Below are 25,062 nucleotides of genomic sequence, written 5' to 3'. Positions count from 1 at the left end.
AACCTCCTTGTGAATTTGTGCGTTTGATTTACGCGAAATAATTCGTGTTTTACACTTGCGGTAAGGTTGCAGCATACAGCTAAGTTGAACTGTCTAAATCCGCCCTTATGACACCTAATGTGATCCTTCCATGCATTGCCCTTGACCTAAACTGTGCCTGCGAACACGCTCGGGCTGGATGGAAGGGCCGAGAATGCGCTGGCCTTCTCGGTCCTTCTCCAGAGTGGAGAGGAGATCCTCCTCTTTCTTGCCGCTTCTTGTTCTTTCCCCTCTCCTTGTCCCCTCTCCTCTCTCTCTTTCTCTTTTCCACCACGACTGCAGGCGCGCACGTGGCTGGTGAGTTCGATACGTGACTGGCAGACCCGGCTGCAGCGGCTGCAGATGAAAGTCGCATCAAGGTTTGGTGCTGCAGCATCGCGGTCCTTTCCTCTGCGTCTTTTCTCCGTCATGTTTGCCTTACGGGTGTCCCCGAAGGAGTAGACGGCTTGTTGGATGGTGTGACCGCAGGTGTCCTGGTGTGTTGCAAGGGTAGACCACCGGCTGTGGTCACTGTGGCAGCAGGCACCGAGAATACCGAGAGTTTTCTTCAAGCTGTCTTTGTAGCGCTCAAGGACCGGATTGCTTGAAGTTCTCTTTGTAGCGCTTTTTCGGTGCCTCTCTGTCGCGCTGGCCAGTAGAGAGTTCACCATGCAGTGCGATCCTTGGCAGGCGGTGGTCTTGCATACTGGAGACACGCCCTGCCCAACAAAAGTTAACTCGCGTTCAGTGAACCGATAAGAAGGGTGTTACATGGGTAAAAAATTTCATGCAAACCCCATGCCCCAAGAAAAAAAAAATCCAGGTTAAAAAAATTATGCCTACACCAAATCATCCCCTTCCCCTCCCTCAGGAGTCAAATGTTCCAACCCTTAACTTTGCCATCATCAAAATCAAGGATCTGTCAAGAAATTCAAGGACTATTCAAGATGAAAACCTAAATTTGTCGATTTTCAAGGACTTTTGAAAGATTTCGTTATTTTTCAAGGACTTTTCAAGGTTTGTACGAACGCTGAATTTTATATTTTCCATTAGAAAGAACAGTTAATTTGAGCAACCTTACTCCCGATAAGACCATTCACACTGCTAATCCGAATGTTAATAAAAAGTCAGTGCCTTGCTAACAGTATCGATTCTACAAGCAAAAGTTCTGGCGAATAACTGAATAGTTTGCGGGGTTTATTCCCCAGAGCCTCAAGCTGAAGTCTATTGTGTTAGGCTGAATTTTAACATATCGAAATTGGTCTATTGCGTGATGACACTAGCCCCAGACTTCTTCTCGATTCGAAAGTCACGGATACAGTGGAAGCTCTCTTAACGGACACTCTCGTGAGCGGGCAGCTCTACTTACGACCGTCTTCATAGAACCCCGTTTGAACTCCCATACAAACTCTGTATTTACTCATTCCCGTAAGCGGCCGCGGACACTTGGAAGACTTACGATCTCAACTTTTCCTTTGTTTTTAAGCTCCGTAAACGGACATTAGAAAGGAATTGGGCCTGCCTTTGAAAAACACTCATAAACATTTGTAAACTGTATCACTGATTTTTGTTCCAGTGGGACTGCTAATGCTAATGTTAATGCTGGCTACAATTATGGTTTGTTCTTTAATCACTAAGGGCTGGCCAGTCCTAGTACCGTAGTATACTGTATACAGTTAGTCATTATCGCAGCATTGAACGAGGCAATAAAACAAAAAAATTATAATTTGGAAGAAGTTTGCATTCTTAGTGTTTATCGTAAGCTGGGCAAGATCCCTGTCCCTGTTACCAGTTCTATCTCAAGCTATAGACTGACAGGATTAGAGTGAACGCTACTACACTAGTGACAATTCTTGGCATAAATGACAATTTATTACTTTATAAAAGAAACAACAAAAACTAAGGAAACTATTCGTGGTCAAAAGTTGACGCCGCTCCGATCTCATCACTCCATCATGCTTGCAGCCGGAGGCACTGGGCTTGACACCGCATTGTCACCAGGCCCGTGAACCATCTGACCAGCGGTAGCATGAGCTATAGGAACATTGCTGGGGGTACCGGGAGCTGATGCAGGAGAGGCGGCATTCGATCCCATGAATGACACGGGGGTGCTACAGCCTGAGGGAGGGTGCGAGCCGATTTGAGGGACGGAGCCAGGGTTCATTGATACTGGAGCTGGCGAGGCAGAGGCAGAGGGTGGATTGGAGCCTGCTTGTTGGCTGCTACCTGCAATTTGAGAATATCAAAAGGAAGACATAAAATTCAAGTTCGAAAATAGCCAAAAAGGCAAAAGCTGAAACGACAGTTTTAGGCTTTATAGTAAGTGGTTTGAACCTGGGAGTATCAGTAGTTCGTATACCGTGATCGTTCGGGTGAGGGTAGTTCTGAAAAGAACTGTTATTGGTGACTGACGTTTCGACAACCTGAGCGGAGGTCATCTTCAGAGTCAAGTGAATAGTTTTTGTCAGTCGATGATGTTTTAAGTCTGGTCCGTTGCAAAATGATTGGTCAGTTTATTGGCTGTAAGACTCATCAGGGTTTTCCCTTACGCGCAAATGCGCGTCCGAGACGCACTGTTTGGCTGAAAAATGGAAAAGGGACGCAAAACGGCAAGGAGAACGGGTCCTCTCGGACGCACATGGTTCAGGATGGTAGTTTACTACTGACTTAATTTAAACCTGAATAGATCTGCGAAAAATTCTCTTGAGAATAAAATTAGAATTTGGAATCTTTGTTCTGTCTTCTCAGTCCATCTTTCAACTCCCAAATCTGGCACATTCACTCCTTTGAATCGACTATTACAGCGCCACCTTTTGTTTTTCTCGTTCTCAAGCTTGCTCTTGCTGTGAACTCCTCGCAGAGGCTCGAGAACTAATGCGCGATTGTGAGGCATTGTGGTACACAATGCAAGATAGCGGATTCGGAATTACAGCCCGCGAAAAAAAAGAGGCGTTTCTTTCCAGCTTGGATGGAAGAATTCACGTGGTTGAAAGAAGAAAACGAAAAAATGTATTGTGATATCTGTAAGATGACAGGTAAGAAAAACCCTTTCACAACAACTGGCTGTAACAATTATTAGAAGTCGGCCCTGGAAAAGGCACCAAAATTCGAAAGATCACATTACGAGTATCAGCGACCTCAAGCTCAGAAAAAGCTTTCAAGTGACAGTTACAAATGCAAAGAAGAACATTGAGTATGAAACACAGGAAATCACGAGAAGACACGTTGTCCAGCTTAGAACGGTATATGTTATGATGAAGAACAACATTGCTGCTGATAACTTTATTCCAATAATGGAACTTCAGGCTGCTATTGGATGTAGTGATGCTTCTGTTTTTTACAAGAAACCCGAAATTGTTTCAGAGATGGAATCTGTTTTGGCCAAATGTGTTGAAGATAACTTGATAAAAAAACTAAATGATTCTCGCACACCTTTTATTGGACTGATGCTTGATGAAACATGTGACGTCTCCATTGAAAAGAAATTAGGGAAGTAACTTCACTAAAAGGGCAAGGCCAAAAGATTAGATTGTTCTCCTGGAATTTAAAACTCTAACCGTGGGACCCCCACTTTTTTCTTCTGGAGCCTCAACCTTGGGTTGAAGGAGTCCAAGGGACTCCCAAAGGAAAGATTTGTAACTAAAAGGAAAACCCTGGACTCATGTAAAGTTTGCCAACAGTCATTGCTCGGTTCTAGTCGGTTTCGATCCGTCTATTGTTGGTCAAATTAAGGAGTTCTGTTTGAGCTCCGTTCGCTGGTATTTTTTTAAAGTCGTTTGTAAGGTGCTGGTAGTGATAAGTCTTGCTCGCAGTAAGCGAACAAATCTGTTAAGCCAGACTGTGGGTAATCTCTTCTTTTTCCCACTGAAACAAGAATACACGAATACGAAGGAAAAAACGAACGGCGAGCGCTGAAGCTCAAACGCCTCAACGAGTCGTTCTCTTCACTTAGCTTTCCCTAATTTGCATAATTTTAAGTTTTCCGGTCGCGCGGAGGGTGTCAGGAACAAATACCGACTCTTCGTAGTATTCTATTAAGCGGACACTAACGAATACCAATGCGAATCCGCTTGATACAGGTTTCACTGTACTTTGCTCTGAAAATCTCTTACCTTGCTGAGCAGGACTGGCAGCCTGTGGCATGTGACTTGACACTCCCGGCTGAGGGACCTGTGACTGGGCCTGTTGAGAATGCCTCCGCTGTTGGGGCGCTTGTGGCGGTGGCTGCTGTTGTTGCTGTGGAAACTGGGGCTGAGGTTGGGATACCTGTGACTGCGGTTGAAGCTGCCCTGGGGAGGGTGCCGAGGGGGACAAATGACCGGCCGCAGCGCGAGCTCGCAGCTCAGCAGCCTTGAGTTGTTCTTGATGGAACTGTTGTCTTTCAGCAAGGAGTTGCTGGCGCTGGTACTCAAGCTGACAAAATAAAAACATGAAGCGGGTTACACGTCTCCTCTACTAAGGCCCCGTCAGTCTGACAACGTATCAAATGTTTTCCGTATACACTTCGCTGGACAAATATGAAAACCAACAATCACCGGCAGCAGAAACGCTTTAGTGCACCCTTGAGGATTAGGATTAATCACATGATAATCGTGACGTCATCGTTTTTGAAAAACTCCATTTCTCAAAATGTTTTCCGTTCACACTAAAACTCAAAGCCGGCGGTTTCGAATTCCTCCGGTTTGAAGAGCGTTTTCTGCTCTGTACTTACCGCCTCTCGCTCGCGGTCCATGATGGTTTCAAGTTCTTCAAAGTGGCGCAGTTTAATCTCCAGTTTCTTCATCTGCGTCTCAACGAGAAGCGCTACCAGGCTCTTGATCTTACGCTCTTCAACTTGAGCCAGGTGCTGTCGGGGAAATAAAATGTGTAGCGCTGATTTCAAACGAGTAGGGCGGAAGTAAAACGCCATAGAAATGAGATAATCCTCAATTTTATTGCCAATTAGAGACTCAAAAAGTCCAAGTGCAACTACAACTTGCACTCAAAGTACAGCCTGATCAGTTCCACGGAGCTCAAATAAATCAAGGTTTTAAACCAACTGTTGTGAAATCGAAGCACTTTGCGCAAAGATACCTAAAACGTTTGGGGATTACAACTACTCAGTCATCCTGCCCTCACTCTGCAAGCAACAAATTACAAGGAAATATTGACAACGTACCAATTAGCTTTCTTGTTATAATTATTGCCAATTTTGTTTTTATTCCCTTGCTCCAAAACCCCGACGGAATACTGCCAGTTTTTGTTTTTTAGAAAAACTTGGGGGAAAGGATTAAAACCTTAACATGTAACTGAAAATCGTTTGAATAAAAAAGTCAATCTGCCACACAAAAAAGGGCGCCTCGGTGAAATTCTATTTTGCCATAGAATACTCTTCGTTAGAGCGTTTCTTCCAAAGTAATGTGACCACGTTTTGTTAAGGTTGTGTACTATACACTAAATGACTAACCACAGGACAGTTACCTTAGCTTTCACTGCTGCCGCTGCCAGAGCTGATGCAGCTGCCTTTGCAATGTTTTCCTCGTTGATAGCTTGTGTTTTATCTCCGTTCTGAGCGTGGCTACTCGTCTCCGACGAGTCTTCCATCTAACGACAGAGAGAGAGAGAGAGAGAAAAAAAAGAATAAACGTTGCCTCTCGTTCATGTAGACAGAGCGCTAAGAATTGGGGGGTCAGATGGGTGTCCGTATTTATTATCACAGCGTCTCTTTCCTGTCAAGTTCACGAGCAGGTCCACCAGTAATTTGCTAGGAACACCTGTCAAAATTTTGAGGGCAACTGGATGGACTATCTAGAGTGCCAACCAGAGTAAGAAACCATAGCCCCAGTGGAGCTAGGAAGACACCATATAAGCACTAGAGAAGAGTACACCCAAATGGGGTTTGTTTTTGGTTAATATTTTACAGTCAACTAGCTCTGACCTTGACATCTTGCGCCCGTGTCTCTCCACCCTCAGATCCTGTTACCTGGCTTCCATTCACTTCCATGGGTTGCGGTGTTTCTTCTGAACAATACAAAGATATAAAAGTGATTTAGTGGGATAGTTTGGTTTACTGTTTGGAGACCGGGATGGGGATAGACGAGGGATGTAGTTAAATTTTCGTCATTATACCAAGCGCATGGGTTTTAACGCCATTACAATTAACAAGTCAAATTTATACCCAATCCTGGGCCTGCTCGGTCAGCGCTGACCGAGGAGCCTGAAAACTGAGCGAGACAGAATTTCTCACAAGGAGTTACGTCACTTTCGCGAGTTTTCCAGATTTTGACAAGTCGTTATGTAGATTTCCCTGAATTCGCACCCTCCATTCACATCGGGCATGCCTTTCAAAACCCAAAGGCCCAAAACGGAATTCCCATATATTTTTCCAGCTGGGTGACCTACTGAAAGAATAATTAGCGCAACAACTCCTCTGGTCCACGCTAAAAACAAAAGCTCAGTCAGACAACAGTATTTTGTAAAGTGTACCTGTATTTTCTTCTGAAGTCTCCTGTTTTACTTTCTCTGCCCGAGCACTAGCAGCGTTCTTTACATGGCTGTCGATGACCGCCTGGGGAATCTCATCCTTCATTTCCGAGAATTTCTCTGTTAATAACAAAACATGAATTGAAAAAGCAGATAAACAATTTCGTTTACGTTTTTCCCGTTTGTCAGTTTTAACATCGAGTGCCAAAAAGCCAACAGCTGTACGCTGTATACCACTGCACGTGACAAAGCTTTTGATTGACTTATGATATGCATCTGACAACTTTTGATGAGTTCGGTTTGATCTGACCAATCATAATCTCGCTCAGGATGAAGATTGAAGTTGACATGGCAACGTTACATTACATTTTATGTGACAGAGCGTAATGAAATGGTTTTCTAACCTAAAGCAGCTTTAGCAGCAGCACTTGCCACTCGAGGATCCACAACTGAGGCTAGGAAAGCCACTGTGGACATGATTGGGTTACCCTGTTGACTGAATGGTACAGGCTGGTGTGACAACGGACCTGGAAAAACAACAACAATATTAAGCAAATGCCAATAAAATGTCAACATGCTCAGTTCCTAACAAATGCTAAAACTTTTTTTTCCGATGACGCGGTTGTTGGAAACGTCACACAAACGCTACAAAAAAAAAAAAGACATTTCCGTTTTAAGTGGTATCTTTTAGGGGTATCCTTTAGGGGTTTTAATTATATATTCCGACGAACATCCCAGACCTTTTCATATAAGAGTCCCCCACCCCCTCTCCCCCTCAGGAGTTTATCAATCCCTTCAAACTCACCCAGTTGTACATCTTCTAGATACGGGTCCTCTATTGGAAGTCTCAGAAAGTGCAGTATGCATTCATCTTGTGTTCGTGTACCAACATGCTCAGCCACCTTATTCCAGTCATCTTTAAACATTTCCAAGCCCTACAGAGTACACAACAAGGAATCTTGTCTAACACGAAATTGGTTAAGGGACATGACAATTAAAAGGACAGTATGAAATAAACGTTGTATTAGCAAATAAACTACTTCTGTGGATCTAAATGACAAAACCATACCTTCATTACAAACAAATATGTCTCCCGGGCTTGATAATTAATTGCAACAAACAAGCGAGATTAACTTTAAAAGCTGTTCAGCCTAACGGGTTTTCAAAACCCACACAGAAATCCGTTTTAATCTTCTTCACTTTCTGTCCATCCGTACCTTCTTTTGTATTTGCTGTGTTACTGAAATGTTCCTTCGCTGTTTCCAGTGGTAATTTTTTTTATATTTCACTCAATTTTGGTGGTCATTTTCTAATTTCTAAATCTGGCTAGAATCCGTCACACATTTCCTTTGTGAATACTACATTTCCAGTCTTTAGTTTTGTATCGCTCTGTAAATTACAATGTAAATATTTCTTTTTCTCGTATACCTCCAGCAGAAGAAGTGTCTCTTGCTCAGTCCATTCCTTAGTGGCTGTTGCAGCCTACGAGAACGAAAAACATCGACACGTCACATTACAGTTGTTTGTTTGTTTTTATTTTGTTTTTGCTATTTGGAAGCAAAAGTAATAATGAGACAAGGTAAATTGTAAATGGCCTAGTTCACATCGAGTCTCTCCGTAGCAACAGTTGTAGGTGCCCGACCGATATCTGGGGGGGGGGGGGGGGGGGGCATGGCTTCGAATGTTGTTGTCGCTGTTCAACTGGTGTTACGTGAGAATTTTACTGGCTTACCTTTTGGCTCTTTTTCGAAAGATACTGGTCCGAGCGAAGGCTAAAGGATGAAGGGAAAAAATTAGCTCTTTAATGCATTTTAAAGATAAATACTAGCACAAAAAAACACCAGTTTACTTAAAAAAGACACGCGGCAACTTACCCGAAGTTGGCCCCTGTTATACCACTCTTGTAGATCTCTTTGTTACCGAAATCATCCTTAAACTGTATCATTTGCTGTGAAGGGGGAATCTGAAAGGAAATTGAGGGTCAAGTCACTTATTAGCTACAAACTCTTACGGTCAGGACACTCAAATTGTGAACACTCAACATTTTTTGTACACGTTTTCAGAAGTGAACGTGGACTTTTACCGTTAGCGCTCCGGAATTGGTTTTGTTGGCATAATCGATTAATTCTCGGCTTGTTATTTGTATCAAGCAGGAGAGGAACAGAGAACGCAGAGAAAGAAATCTGAATACTGTGATACCTGTGTCTTGGCAGGTTGAAGAGGCTGCAGTCCTGCAGGCGTGTCAGCCAACACGTGGAAGTGTGACGTGGATGGTGGTCCCATGGGAGCTGGGCGGCCGTCAGCATCCACTTGATAATTGATCAGACCCCACTGCTCTAGAAAAGCGTGAATCCTAAACAAGAAATATGGGTTACTGACCAAGCGTGAAGTCAAGATGGCTGGATATTGGCCAAGTTCTTTTTTTGCGTGTTTGTGGACCGAGACGGAGACCAGGTCCACAAACACGCACAAAAAAGAACGAGGCCAATATCCAGCCATCTTGACCGAACAAGCTTGGTCAATAAAAGATTTATTATAAGGAAAAGAAACACTATTTTCTTGCGGGACACAGCGGGTAATCCCGAGCGGGCAAGAGAGCGACATGTTGCCCGCTCGGGTACCAATCACAGCGCAGGATTCAGTTTATCTTGCCCGCTCAGGGAACTAGCCATATAATACGGAGAAGTCCAAGCTGGACAGGATGACCAGAAATGGGACAGTGCCGCTATTTTAACATGCCAGACTTTGGCAGAAGTCTACAGCGAGTCATTAACTCATTTATCATTTACCTGCATACATGTACATGTACATATGTCTACGGACGCTACATTTGCTACCAAACATTCAGCAATTCACCACGTACCTCACAACTGCACACACATCACCACCAAGGTTCCGTCGACAGGCCGTAGCAGTGAGGTATTCTGTCGGGTTCAGTCGGTATGCATCAAGCATGAAGTTGCGACAAGCAAGATAACTAAATAAATATGAGAATCAAAAACAAATTAGTAAGGATCAGCCATATTCGTAGGCCCTCACAGTCTCTCCAGTGGGAGCGGTCTTATGCCACCCATTTAACAGGCCTTTTGCAACAGTTGGTCACAAGATGGATAATTTCGATTAAACTTTTCGCTGCAGCTAATTGAGTTCAGAACTGGAAAAAGCATATATTAAACAGTCAGAACCAAATTTTCAGACCAATGCCATGTAAGGTTGAGATTTAACGACGATTTGAATATTGCAAAATTAAAACGCTTTTTTTTTTATGGAAGCGAGGAAGCTTTGCCCTCCAGAAACCTTTTTCGTTATTAATCACTGCAAAAGGAAGCTGCTGGCATATAATTATTGAAGACAGAGAGGGGTTAACTAGCTGTATAAAAACATTTTTAAAGCATCCAGTTCTGAGCAGCCAAAAAGGTTACCGTCACTCTACAATAGAAGGAGTTCTACTTACACTTCGGGAGTCTTGGATTTGTTTTTACCGTTGAAAAATTCAGGCAAGGCTCTCCTTTCAATGGCATGGACACTGCAAAGGGAAAAAAACGCTGTCTGACACCATATCAAATAAAAATTTAATGCTTTAACACATCACAGTTAATAGGGAAGGTACATGTGCGGTGACTTCTATGGAACTGTGAGCCAAAGTGATAGAAGACAGCGACATGAAGTAGCCAAATGAACTTCTAAAGTGTGAAAAAGTAACACGATTCACATTTTGGGGAGAGGTCTTTTTCAGAGATATTTTTGGTCTCAGCTTGTTATTGGAAACGAATTTGCACTCAAGCACATGATTATAACACGCTTTGTGGTAAATCCCCTACCAAACACATTTTTTGAAGCAATGGGCAACACAAGGTTATCAAATGAACGACAAAATTCTCCGAGTTGTGATTTCTACATGACTGTAAAAAAACCTATGCAACACAAGGACTGCAGCAGGGGGCTTATAAAAGTACAAAATTATGTCGTCTCAAGAACTGTAAATCTAAATACAAGTCTATGGTTTGAAGAGGCCTTTTACCCCTGATTTTCCCTCTTTCATATCGTAACGCGCGCGGGCGACAACAACTTCCAGTCAAGGAGTCCAACAGCCAACGGTTTAATTACTCGTCTCTCAACGTTTAGCTTACTTGTACATGGCAAGTCTACTAACACACACAGGCCACTCCATAACGTGAGTCCCTTATATACGCTGTATTACGAGTACATTGCGCATCCCGTACTCGCCATATAACCGTCTCTTAGTCTTAGAACTCTTGCGAGTATACGTTCAAATACAACCGTTATACCTCTTAGCACGCACATCATAGCTCGTGCAATACTATATCAGTTTCATTACATTTCCCCCCTTCCAATAAAAGAGATGCGTCCTCGCATCAAGGGTCATCCTAAAGCCAACAACGGTATTTTACATAATCAAAAAAAAAAAAACGACAACGGAGAAAGCATTAACTTGAAAAAGATCTTTCACGAAAACTCTAACGTAATTTTGAACTGTTGAAAATGTCTTACTTAAACTTAAATGGAACTTAAATGGAACTATGAACCGTTCCAAATGTCTTAATCAGACTGAAATGGTAACTCTTGACAAATAGCATTCTCGGGGCCAACTACCAAATTCATTGGCTCAACATGTGCCTTTCGTGAAATGGTTTCAGGCGGTCATGGTGTACAAACTTGGGCTTCCCCTTGGGGGTCCTCTGGATTCGATAAACTATGTCCGTAACTTGTTTGGTAACTTCCCAGGGTCCCTCCCATGGAGTTTGCAGCTTGGGGCTTCTGCCTTTCTTGCTCTGAGGATTGTACAACCACACCTTCTCTCCCTTCTGATAAGAATTTGCTCGAGATCTCTGGTCATATAATCGCTTCTGTCGTCGGCTCGCAATGTCCAAATTGTCACGGGCAAGCTGGTGTATTTTTCTGACCTGTTCCCTCAGGTTCCAGACAAAGTCGGTGGAATCTGGTGGTGTGACTGGAACCGGAGGAGAACCGAACATTAGATCTACAGGTAGCCTGACATCGCGTCCAAACATTAGCTCGTTTGGTGTACAGCCAGTGCTTGCATGTATCGCAGACCTATAAGCCATGGCCATAAGAGGTAGTAGCTGATCCCAGTTCCGCTGGTTTTCTTGGACAAATTTGGATAACATAGCCTCCAACGTACGATTTAGTCGTTCCACCATCCCGTCTGATTGCGGGTGCAAGGGTGTTGTCCGAGTCTTCTTGATATCCAGAAGCCTGCAAACTTCCTTAAACAGCACCGATTCGAAGTTACGTCCTTGGTCAGTGTGAATTTGCAAGGGAACACCAAACCTGCAAATAACCTCAGTGACCAAGAGATGTGCCACAGTCGCTGCGGATTGTTCAGGCATGGCAAGTGCCTCCACCCATTTCGAGAAGTAATCCATAACCACCAAAATGTACCGATTTCCCTGATCTGTCTCCGGCAGAGGGCCTAATACATCAATGGCGAGCCTCTCAAGGGGTGCCCCCACATTGTAAACTTGTAGTGGAGCTTGAAACTTTTTCTGCGGCTTTCTTCGAGATGAGCACTTAAGGCAGTTTCGGCACCACGCCTTTACATCACGGCTGCTTCCCCACCAATAGTACCGCTGCTTGACACGCTGCAGGGTCTTCTTCACTCCCAGATGACCAGCTGTCACTGAGTCATGCAGAGACAACAACACTTTTTCTTGAAGATTCTTAGGAATGACCAATTTTAAGCTTTGCTCTTGCCGGAGACTTGCGACCTCCCACTTGCAGTACAGAATCCCTTCCTTCAGGATAAGTCTCTCAAACTGTGCCCAATAGCCCTTAAGCTCTGGTGAAAGAGAAGAAATTTGCTCCCACTTAGGTCGCCCCTGTCCAGATCCCAGCCAGCTTATTACAGGTGATAAAATGGGGTCGCATCGTTGCTCATTTTGTAGTTCCTCTCTCGTTATTCCATCAATCCATAGTTCCATTTCTTGAGAGGAACCTGCGCCTAAATTACGTTCCCGAATTCCATTCCTTGTAACTGCACCACAGAACGAATCATCATCGGGCTCGCGCCTTGCCTTGATTCTGTCGCAAAATCCACACTCACCATGACCGCATGGTTTCCTCGACAATGCATCTGCATTCCCATGCTTGGCTCCCGGACGGTATACCCCTTCATAGTCATAAGTACCCAGGATTTCTAACCATCGTGCCATTTGTCCTTCTAAATCTTTGAAGCTCATCAGCCACTGCAACGCTCCATGATCAGTTCGGACAGTGAATTTTCTTCCATACAAGTAATGGTGGAAATGGCGTATCCCATCTACCACAGCAAGTAACTCACGCCGTGTGACACAATTTCTTTCCGCTTTTCTCAATGCTCTGCTGAAGTATGCAATCACTTTTTCAGTGCCATTTTGAACTTGTGAAAGGACAGCTCCGATTGCCACCCCACTTGCGTCAGTATCCAGGATAAACGTGTCATCAAGGGTTGGGTATGCCAGGACTGGAGCTGAGGCAAGATTCTCCTTTAAAGTGCAGAAAGCCTTATCACAGGCCTCCGTCCATGAGAATTCCTTTCCACTCTCAGTCAGCTCGTGTAGTGGCTTAGCAATGTGGGCATATTCATAGATGAAACGGCGATAATAGGACGTGAGGCCAAGAAAACTCCTAACTTCTGCGACTGAGCGTGGAACTGGCCAGGCACTGACAGCTTCTGTCTTACTCGGGTCAGTACTCACTCCATCTCCACCTATGACATGGCCCAAAAAGGTAACTTTCCTCTGGAACAAAACACATTTCTTTGGGCTGAGCTTTAGGTTAGCAGATCGTAGCCGTTCAAAAACGAGTCGTAGGCGCCTCACGACCTCTTCAAATGACTTAGCATGCACAATGACATCGTCCAGGAAAATCAGCAGTATTTGCCAAGGTAAGTCCACGAGAACCCTCTCCATCAACCTCTCAAATGTGGCCGGAGCATTGCAAAGACCAAAGGGCATCACATTGAACTGATACAGGCCAGAACCTGTGGAAAATGCTGTCTTCTCCTTGTCCTTTTCTGCCATCTCTACCTGCCAATAACCACTAGCTAAATCCAATGTACAAAACCACTGCGACCCGGACAGCGCATCCAAACAATCTTCGATCCTCGGAAGTGGATAAGAGTCTTTAAGTGTGACCCCGTTCACCTTTCGGTAATCTATGCAAAAGCGTATCGTTCCATCTTTCTTCTTCACCAGGACTACGGGAGAAGACCATGGACTCGATGACGGCTCAATAATACCTTTGGCCAACATCTTCTCTACTTCTTCCTCCGCTTTCTCTTTCAATTGTAGGGGAAGTCACCTCGGTGCTTGCTTGATAGGTTTGGACTCCCCTGTGATAATCTTGTGCTGGGTTATGCTGGTGCGGCCGAAAGGGTTTGTAGAGGTGGCAAACACATCTTGATATTTGTTCAGCAAGTCAGTCAACACTCTGATTTGATCATCATTCAAGCCATCCGAACTTCTATGCAGCAATTCCTCCAGCTCTACGGGCAGAGATCGCTGCTGATCTTGCTCTTGGTTTGCGCATACTTTCGGTTGACACTCTCGAGCAACTCGTACCCCAGTCTCTGCCTTCTGAGCGTTCCTGAACCACGGTTCTCCATCTACCTGATTGCTATCTACTAGTTCGCAAAGCGCTGCCAGGGTGTTTTTGTAGACCCGCCTTGGATGTGACATGGGGTTGAGAAGACGAATAGGGATTGGACCATCTACTTTGACAAGCGATCTGCCAACCAAGAGTTTGCTGTGCTGAACAAAATCCAATGTAGGTTCCAGGATTGCCAGACCTCCATTACACGTGTCTAGAACCTTTGCGGCTGCTATCGTTTCACTATTCGCTGGGACTAACACCGTATCCTCGACTACCACCCTCAAGCATTGATAATTGCTAGGCTCCCTCTCTTCTGCCGGTTTTGCTCCAGTTCCACTTGCACTTGTCAGCTTGGGGATGAATAGTTCCAGCTGGCCTCCAGGAGCTGTAATGATCTGACAACCATACCGGCACACAAAATCCATACCCAAAATCCCTTCCAGCTCTATGTCTGCAATCCACACCTCCTGCAGAGCCCGCATGCCTTCTACTTCCAATTCGAATGTCCCCTTGCCACGAAACGGTTTTGCACTGCCATCGGCTAAAATCATACGGTTCTCGACTTTCTCAAGGACTGGTCGCCTTGGTGCACTGATCTTCTCCAGTACTGCTGGGCTCAAAATCGTTATATTCAAACCCGTATCCACCAGAAACTTGACGTCCACTCCCTCTACCTTACTGGAGATGTACAGTCCTAGCTGATCTTCATTTCCACGCAGAGTACCAGCTCTTGGATACAGGGGTCGTTGGTAACGACGCGGGACCGAACTTAGGCCCTTTGGTTCGGTCCGCGATCGTTTCCCTGGTTGTAACAGAAATTTGGGCAATTACGCGAAAAATGTCCAGGCTTGCCGCAGTTCCAGCAATTTCCTCCACCGACATTTCTTAGGCCCCACGAGCTAGTGTGCTCCATTCCAGGCAGGACGTTACGGGCAGGACGTTCAATTTTCTTCATGAAATCCTCCATTAGACGCCTCTGCTCTTCTCGATCTTTCTTCATTTCGGACAATATCTTGCTGATAGATGAATCGAGGAAATCACGTTGTTTGTCTGAAACTTGTGCGCCCACCATATTCGCAGTCAGTCGGCCTGGTCTGAGACGTTGACGTTCAGATATCTGAAATGCCTCCACTTCGGTAGCTATGGCGAGGGCTTCTTGTATCGTTCCTGGTCTAGTTTGAAGTATTTTCCAGCGGATATCCGTATCGGCTATTGCATCGACAAAGTAGTCCCTTTCTAGAACTTCCCGCACAGATAGGGGTGCTTCCGGATATGCTTGCCTTACGAGTCCCTGGATCGCCTGTGCAAGTTCTGGAAGTGACTCGTCCTTTCCTCTGGTGCGGCTTTTCAGTTGTGATCTAAACACTTCCATCTTTCCACTGTTACCGAACCGCAGCGACAACGCTTCCCTGAGGGCCTGATAATTTCTTCTCGAGTTTGCGTCCAAATCAGCCAGCACGGCCTGTGCACACCCTGACAAACTCGCTGCGAGGTAAATGGCCATTGTAGACGTACTCCAGCCATTTAATTCTGCAATCAGTTCGAGTTGAACTTGATAGTCGTCCCAAGACGTCTTTCCATCATACGGCGAGGGTGTAATTAGTGGTTTTGCCGAGAGAGGGCGGTTTTCCACATTCCTACGGCCAATTTCCGGTTCTCGTGCATTTCCCAGAGGGACTTCCGGTTCTTGACCACGCAAATCGTCTTCCGGTTCGCCGCCAGGTCCCGCGCGGGCCGCATTATCTAGCCGCCATATTTTTTCGTCGAGCCGGTCAATTTGTTCTTGAAATCTGTCGGCCATTCGTTTCTCTATGTCTTCACTGGTACTCAAAATTCTGTTGCCCAATTCCTGGAGAGCTGACATAAACGAAGCTGGTGATTCTTGACCGAAGGAATAGCAACCATTTTCGTTCGGAGTCGTCGAATTCTGCACGACGTCCTGTTCCACATGGAATTCTCCACGATAATTTTCTTCTGCATCCAACTGGACTTCGCAATAACTCTGATCAGCCGCTGCCATCCTAAAGGAGCTCAATGTTCAAACAACGCTACTAAACTAAACTTTAACGGTCGCCTGGATCACGCCACCAACTAACGGCAACCACAACTAACTACGGCAACCAATAAACAATGTCCTAAAATATATTTTTAATGACCAAAACAACGGCAACTACCACATAAAGTGCTTCGTAGCAACCAGCACGCCACTACAAGTCAAAATATCTCGTCGTGCAGCTTTACTACACCACCACACAACAGCCGTTCACAGGACAACTATCTACACCAAAACAAAACGATCTGACCTGAACTTCAGCTGACTTTGGTCGTGGTTCGAATCCCACTTCTGACACCAAATGTAACGTGCGCGGGCGACAACAACTTCCAGTCAAGGCATTACAATATCATGGGAGGGGAGGGTGGGAGGCTCATTTTCATTATTTTGCAGTACTGTACCTGTTGTAGTCAAACCAGGAGGCATAACTAGGGATTATGATATGATGTGTCTGTTCTGTCAGGTTTTCATCATGAGGTTCACTGTCTGGCATGATGAGTGGTTCTTTGAACAATCCATCTTTAGTCTGGCTGGATGAAGGCGAGGCTGGTGCTGACTGCTCTGTACTGTCCTCTGGTTGGTCCTTTGAGCGAGATAAAATCATAATGAAGTTTTGACAACCACTTGAACATCAAACAAACGTGAAGCTGACCCACAATTTGATCAGCAAGAGATATATCATACATGTTAACTAATCCGTCAGTTAAAAAAGGTATGACAGGCTGAGTGTGGTACCTGCTTGTTCCCTTCACAGAAAATGGGAGACCAAAAAATATAACAATAATCTAACAAAAATTGACAAGCTCGAGGCTGAATGGGATACCTGTGTATCCATGTGACTGCTAGTCTCCATTTCCTCCCCATCAGTGCCTTCTGGTTTTCCTGGAAAAAAATAACAATAAATTGCCATCATCAAAATAGGTCTGAGGTGCATACATGCAGAGTGCACAAACAACACTTCATACAGTAAGGTAACTTTGACTTAAAGAACGATGCCACATAACAGTATTACAGAGTTATCCAATCACAGCATCGCTAATTAGCTAAAAATTCAAAAGTCACATGTACATTGTATATTTACAGGCAGCTGAAATGAAAGTCTTATTGGCTAAATCCAGTATGCAGAATGCTGTTCTTAGAGCTAGAAATTATTTTTCTCAGTTTTTACACCATACATCAGCGTATTTGTAGCCACTATGTTGCTCTTTCCAACAGAAAGAATTACGGTAAATAAAGGGACATCTTTTTTAGGAACGCTGCTAAGGCTTGCTAACAAATAGCGATTGTGCAGTTTGTTTTACCTGAATCAGATATGTCTGTCAGTGAGGTCCCCTTCATTGGTTGCAAATCTTCCTTACCCTTTGCACCTGCATTAAATTTTGTAAACCAAAGATGCAACAAAGGTCATTTACTGCTGGACAATTTGTGATTCAACTCGTATGCTGTTTTTGCTGGAGCATCAAAAACATGCTTCTAGTTGAAACATCATTCAATTCTGGTGAATTTTTCAAGACATTGGGATTACTATGAAGTTTCCTTTCCTACTTTCAGGATTTTAATTTCCATGAATATCAAGTTACAGTCCACTGTAACCTCCAAACTTTTGATTCCATATACTGTACATGTAGTACTTGTAGTTACTTTAATTACCACACCCAAATCCACAGTCAGCCAATCAGAAGCCATGTCTACTGTCCTGATATCCTGCGATATCAAGTAACTGATCTGATATGGCTATGATATCAGGATCACTTGGCTCAATTTGGGTATGGTAAATACTTCATTGTACCTGTTTGGTACGCTTCGGCAGCATAGTGTATCAGGCTTGTTTGGTTTTGGCTAGACCATTTCTCACCAAAGCACGAACTATGGCTCGACCAAATTGCCTGATATGCCGCCAAAGCATACCAGAAAGGTACGATTAGGTGTAATAACTAATCTTAAATTGACCATGTTAATTTACAATGTTGAAGGTGACATATCACAAGAGCAGCATTCTGGCCTTGCATTAACAATTATAATTAAATTATGCCCTTAGCTTCTTTCCAAAGTGTGTCCCTTAACAGTAACGATCAAACTGTAACATCAAGCCAAAATCAAATGAATCAGCCATTAAGTTCTGTTTAGAGGTGTTATGAGTTATTGTCCTTTATGAAAGTCATGCAGCAAAACTGGATCTTCTGTTAATTACCTGAAGCAGTAGAAGCAGAGACTTCTTCAACCTATGGGGAAAAAATTAAATAAAATTATTTTTATTCAAACAAGATCAAGCCCTACTATCCTATATATGTGAGTTGTATTGAGCTCTTTGCTATATACCATTGTATGTGCAAAACGTGCCTCAAACTGGGCAAAACAATTATACTTCCAAAGGTTTTGATCCTTACATTAGGTATTGGCGATGGATCAGGTAGATCTTTGGTAGCATCGTCACTGAAAACAGAAAAGGAACTGTTTAATGCAAGTTAATTAAAAGTGAATTATGAGCTTATTACAACTACAACCACAAACCAAGTGAAATCATATTGAAAAGTTCTAATTGCACCTGTCATTATCCTCTTCTTTACCAGTTTTTTTCTTGGGATTTCCTGGTCCAGGCCTATTAGAAAAAATTCGTTGTTGTTTAAGAAATAGAACACAGTTTCTTTGTGTCTGTTGAACAATAGAAACATGAGTGGGTGCTTAGAATGAACACAAAATGTTGTGGAAGATGAGCCATAGCTGAATATTTTTTCATGAGGTTTTTCAGAGTTTAAAAAACTCTCACAAGTGTGTCTACATGTATTTAACGATTAGATTGTGAACTTGAGATTTCTATCGCATGACTATCATGCATAGAGATGGCCAATATCATGTAATCTAATTGTTTTAGTATAAATCTACCAGTAACTCAAAACTTTATCTCACTGCTCTTCAGACAAATGGAAAGGAGCTCCTGCCATTTTGTCAACAACTGCACACTGTGAGTACTCACTATCTATAACAGAATAGATAGAAAGCAGCGTAGCCATTTTTGAGAATGATAGTAAATTGGCCACTGTATTTTGTGGTGATGTTTTTCTATACAGTGTACAACAGTCAACTCACAGTTTCTTTTTCTTCTTCTGTTCAGGCGAGGGGGATCTCTTTCTTTTCTTTGATTTTCCTTTGTAGAAGAAAAACAAATGAGATTACAAGTACTTCACATGTAAAAGAACCAACTCGTAGATTTCCTTCACACTGATAAATGCAAACATCCAGAGAGTTCACAGACCAACATTCTTTCATGCTCCATAGGATTAAATGCTTTCAAACAATGGCATTAACTAAATCTAGTTAATAGTGGGGTAGTGACCACTACAATGAATAATGAATGAAATAAATCTACACGATGTTACCTCCATCAGGGCTGCTGGGTTGCTGTGGAATAACACATAAAGACAGTTACTACCATACATCATGAGTTGTACATTAACAATCTCAAAATGCACTCAAATTCTATATAATGTTATACTGCTGAACCCTGCTACTACAAACTCTCTTGGGGCATATGAAAAAATATTTTGAGATACAGAGCTGATGAGTAAATCACTGAAAAAATGCATCTACAGGAATTAACTATTTGCGTTTGAGGTTTCCAGATATCAAAGTTGAAGATAGTGGGCCTCGACTGTAGCTACATTATAACATACATGTATACCTAAAGAGACATCCAGCAAAGTTCTGGCCTAAAAAAAGGACTAATTATTTTGTAGCACTGTATGGAAGATTGAACATTACTTTAAAAAAGGAAGAAACAAAGTAAAACAAAATATGATTAAATAAAATAAAATTTGCTGGTATCATAAGCTACATTGTACATTCTGTTACAGATCACCATAAAGTACTTACTTCATCAGAACTTGCTCCTGTTCTCAGACTTTTCCTTCTGGTCTTTGCTGTTTAAATGAAATTGATGTCCAGCACTTAACAAAGAAACTAGAAATTTCATTATTACCTTAGGCTAGTAAAAAGAGTTTTCAAGTTTATATCTACATTTGAAGTATTCAAATTTCCTTTACTAACCTAAAGCTGGCGATGTTTCTCTTTTGTTGCCCTAGAATGAAGACAATATAAAGTGAAACATGTCAAGTGTACACTGCTATCTTCCCCAATGTACATGTGCACACATCAGGAGAATAACAGTGATGGTAATATCTGATGATCATTAGTGTCCTGTGGCTTTACTAGTGTTTCTGTAACTAATTAATATATGGCATAAAATAAAGTGCCTAGCATAATTTAACATATACCTTCAGTTGGCAGACACTTCCCATTGCATGGAAACCTCTGCTACAGCAGTTAGTGGGCACTTAATATTCATTTTTTTTTAGGTTCCAAGGGTATTTGTGTCAGTTCACATGAGATTACACCGTAGAAGAACCACACTGGGACACTGGCTGGACTAAAAGAATATTCTTGATGCACTGATATCATGTGAGAGAAAATATATGATGTGAAAGGAAGGCAAGATGCTCATTACTTACTGAGCCATCGGCATCTGTTAACTCATAATCTTCCTCATTCATCCACTCATTAAACACATCCAGATCTGTTAACCAGCGAGCATTCACCTAAAGATGGACCAGAAAAATACAACTGTTAAGTTACAACTGCTACTACCAAAGCAACAAAAACATTACCAACCACTTTGTGGAATGACACCAATGCATTCCAACTTCAACACTTTAAAGGTCTTTAATTTACAAGTTAGAGTGCTTTGACTTCATTTTATTTTTTTGGGAGGGATTAATTATAATATGTACAATGCAGCCATGGTTATCATGATAAAGCACAGTAGAACTGATCTATAACACAGTTATGTACAATTTTGCATTACCTGCCAGGGTCCCTGGTGTTGGGGCTCAGGTTGTGGCTCATCCTCAATGTCTGTAGATGGCACCCACGTGTCATAACTAAAATGCAATCAGCATAACATACAATCATTTACATGCATTTTGAACAATACACTGTAATAAACCAAGATGTTTAACTGTCAGAAAATATACAGTCATTAAGTTGACAAACCTGTCTGGGTAATACCACCAATGAACCAGAACCTGTTTATCCTGTCTCAAAAGTGGCCTTAACCACTCCTCTACAAGCAAGAAAAAAAAACATCAAAGTTATAAATACCAAATGAATGTCTCTTAGTTAAGTGCACAAGTGTACACACTATTGCTACATACAGCTACTGTACATGTACAAGCAAGTTCCATGCATTGCTTGTAAGTTGACTTGCACTGTGGGCTCATACAACGACACTCGTGAAAATATACACCCATACTACCCATTTCATATTGTTTATCTGAAAAATATGTACTGTACATATAGGTATCACACACACTTTAGAATGGAATTTGGACTGTATTGCTCTTTTTTAAAGCTCATTACATGTAAAACTAAAAATACATGTATAACTCAATATAAAAAAATAAATTATGCAACTAGAGTGGAAACAAACCACAACCTTCTGGAAAGGGTGGCGGAGGTCCATAAACAATATGAGTTGCTTCAGATTTCTCTTCTGTGATAGCACCCTGAAATATGGGAATTATCAGAAAGGCTCAAAATACATACCAGCAGACCTGTCCAGTATTAACTACTTATTACCCGAGAGTGAGGTCTTTACGAGAAAATCTCAAACGGAGACCTGGCCAAGGTTTGAGAATTTCCCATAAAGACTGAACATTTGAGGTTGATAAGTTGTTTGTTATATACCTTTTTGCTTTGTCTTTACAGGCCTGTAATTGGCCCATGGGCACTACGGGAGAATAATGTCCTACATGTGGGGTTAGCCATTTAATTTGGAGTGCACATTATATTGGCTACAACACAAGCCACATAAAACTTAGGTATTTTATAATTCACATATTGTACAAGCACATGCATGACATGATGTTGCGGTTTATGTAACTAGGTAATCTCTGTGTTTGGTACAAGTCATGTACAGTATACAACATTTTCAAACCAGTTTGATTTTCCTTTGTTTCAGACTATGACTATCAAGAGATTATTTTATGATACAAAATATATTATTATTAGTATTATCAATTATAATTATAATTATAATTATTATTATTACTATTATTATCATGTTATTAATAACCCCCTTATTCACCAAACAAACTTGTTGAAGATAGCTGAAAATTGGTGTGCTGTTTCGTGTGATTATAGATCATGACTGCATCTTGATCTGTAACCACACAAAAAGGCCATTGGCCATCTTGACCTCATATTTGATCAATAAATTAAAATAACCCAATAAACAGTACTTGTACATGTAGATATGTATATATATATATATATATATATATATATATATATATATATATATATATATATATATATATATATATATATATATATATATATATCATGTACATTTTACACATCAAACCACATGAATTCTTACATTGTGTCTTTTCACTATATCCTTTAACTTGACTGCAAGTCTGGGATCAATTTCGGGTGTTATAAACACTTGTGGAAGTGTCAACAATTTGGCCTGTAAAGTAAACATAGTTAAATTTAGTAATTTGTGATTTTCTCCTCACCAGCAGTCTAATGTACTTTTCTCTTTTCAATAAATGAAAACATTGATTACAGAATGATAAAAATTCTTATTTGAAAATGAATGAAAAGGTTAAAAGGAACACACACAAAAGGAAACAATTAAAAGTTACTGAAGCTCTACCTCTTTCAGGGCTTTTTCAATGTTCAAGAAAAGTTCAACATTCCTATCCATACGTGAGGGAGACTGAAAATCAAATCTTCTCCTGAAAAAATAACAGAATGCACAACACTTTATGATGAAATATGAAAATGAATTTACAACAGTGTAACACATGATGGATAAAAAAAGAATGTTTACTTATTAAATTATGATCATTTCCATCTAAATTTGATTAAATCTGAGAATTTTTCGTCTACTTTGATTTTCAATTAATTTGCTTACAAGTAGTTTCAGGTTAAACTGAAATCAAAATAAATTTTGAACCAGTCAAATTTTACAACAAACATGTAGTAAAATCTACTGTTAAACAGTTCATCATTTTTGTTGACTATTCAAGTTTGTGGGCCACACAATAATAATATAACTGTGATTTTTTAAAATTTTATATCAAATTTCTACTACCCATGTTAAGCAATATAACACCAAACATGTTCAATAAATGTACATTACAAAAAAATCCTGATGAAAAATAACTTTACCATCCTTGCTCCATCTTGGTCTTGAACATATTTGCTAGAATAACACAAAGACTTCCACCAGAAGAATAGTCCATGAACATCTTCATCTGTGACATCAACAAAAAAAAATTGAAAAAAAATGTCATTTTCTTTTGTGACCAACCTTGGGAAGTTAGAGCAGAAAAGAAAATGAATACACATTCACATACATTATAATTTGTGTGGAGTATGTGGAGTTATTAGACACAGTGATATTAAATGTAAAAAGCTTGCATGATTGGTACTTTGAATTCGTAGCCATGGCAAACAAAGCATTTTACATGTAAATTTGTACTTCAAAGAAAAAAAAAAACATTGAAAATTAGCCAGTTCAAAGGAGCTACACACACAAATGAGCATACTGACATGCATTTAAAATATGCAATTCATGACGATCAGCTTACCGGCAGCTTGGTCAAGAGGGCCTGCTTACTGACATCTTTTCCAAAATTATCCTGTAAAAAATGGAAAAGAAAACAGACAAAAAATAAAACAAAAAAAACAACAACAAAAAAAAACATACATATAACAGTTGAGCCTTTTGGACTGTTCTGGTTTGGGGGTTAATGGCATACTGAGAGCAGCACCTTTTGCTGCATGCACTAGTAGAACATATCGACCCCAAGCACCAATGACAAAGGCAAAAAACATGTTGGAGTTGACTGTCTTAACCTCTACTTGAATACCGAAATAAAAACACTGGGAAAATTCAAAATGTTTCTGTAAACCTTTGTTTAGATTTACAGAAACTTTAACATTTTCCATAAACAATTTCTCCTGTGTTTGCAACAGTCTATGAACACACGTACACCACATTTGTTTTCTTACATGGGTAAACACCGTGTGTACATGTACATTTTATGTATAAATAAAGATGTTTTCTTTTGATTTTGATTAACACAACAGTTCTAAGAATTTTTCCACCACGGTGTCAACTTAAAAGTTGGCAATAGACTTATTGGAGAAAAAGTGCAACAGTTTCTATATTCAAACTACACCACATTCGTTCCCTCATATGTGTACACACTGCTGTCTTTTGATTGCATTTGAAATGTCACTTGAAATTTGCCCGGCCCTGTGATCAAAAGATCATTACCAACTTAAAGCTGGCAATTAACATATAACCTCTTAAGTGTTTCTCTTGTCCGAGGAAAAAGTGCAACAGTTCGTTTCCAAACTATCAATTTTAACACCGTTATCAGCAAATCAAAGCTAAGCTTATTTGTATCATAATGCACACAAGAAAGCTGAATGCTTCATAGATGAACTTACCTCTTGGAATTGTAACAACTGCGCAGTTAGTGTAGCCAAAATTTTATTTGTTGGTGGTTCCACCTGTACATACTACAAGAAATAGAAACACGGTAAACGATTACGTGACATGGACAGATTACAACACAATCAACCACCTAAGCCATGTGTTCAGTATAAAACTGAGAGGTGAAACGCGGTGAAACGGCAAGATAAAGCAATCGAATTTTCTTATGGAAATCTCAAGCCATGTAGCAATTACCTTTTTGCAGTTTTTTAGTAAGTACTGCTTGACCGGCTCGAAGAGAGCGATAGTTTCAGTCGATTCGTAGTATTTCCAGTCCGGAGCGCCATCCTTTTTCCGTGCCGCCATGTTGGTTTTTTCTGTCTGAAAGAGTCGCTCAAGCTGCCAC

The 25,062-nt window shown here is 41.5% G+C and overlaps 1 protein-coding gene across 1 annotated transcript; it reads right to left on the bottom strand.

Annotated features, from left to right (window-relative positions):
• Window positions 1–1,868: 1,868 nt before the first annotated feature.
• On the bottom strand, window positions 1,869–25,062 carry LOC110064813 (SWI/SNF complex subunit SMARCC2-like). Its single transcript, XM_089285773.1, has 34 exons — window positions 24,912–25,062; window positions 24,671–24,742; window positions 23,803–23,853; window positions 23,381–23,466; window positions 22,863–22,944; window positions 22,581–22,673; window positions 21,636–21,705; window positions 21,194–21,263; window positions 21,006–21,081; window positions 20,653–20,739; window positions 20,192–20,222; window positions 20,018–20,064; window positions 19,525–19,546; window positions 19,235–19,292; window positions 18,693–18,746; window positions 18,535–18,580; window positions 18,339–18,369; window positions 17,449–17,514; window positions 16,971–17,029; window positions 16,549–16,730; window positions 9,935–10,006; window positions 9,344–9,457; window positions 8,680–8,833; window positions 8,355–8,443; window positions 8,213–8,252; window positions 7,909–7,962; window positions 7,286–7,415; window positions 6,885–7,007; window positions 6,484–6,600; window positions 5,936–6,018; window positions 5,479–5,601; window positions 4,730–4,864; window positions 4,131–4,431; window positions 1,869–2,244 (listed from the first exon to the last, which is right to left on the bottom strand). The coding sequence occupies exons 1-34, from the start codon at window positions 25,020–25,022 to the stop codon at window positions 1,964–1,966; spliced, it is 3,210 nt and encodes a 1,069-aa protein (XP_089141899.1). The 5' UTR covers window positions 25,023–25,062; the 3' UTR covers window positions 1,869–1,963.

Source organism: Orbicella faveolata, unplaced genomic scaffold, assembly GCF_042242905.1.
Source record: "Orbicella faveolata isolate gen_17 unplaced genomic scaffold, um_ofav_v1 contig_13, whole genome shotgun sequence".
Lineage (NCBI taxonomy): Eukaryota > Metazoa > Cnidaria > Anthozoa > Scleractinia > Merulinidae > Orbicella > Orbicella faveolata.
Note: the sequence above shows the minus strand (reverse complement) of the source record. Positions and strands in the feature narration are given on the sequence as shown.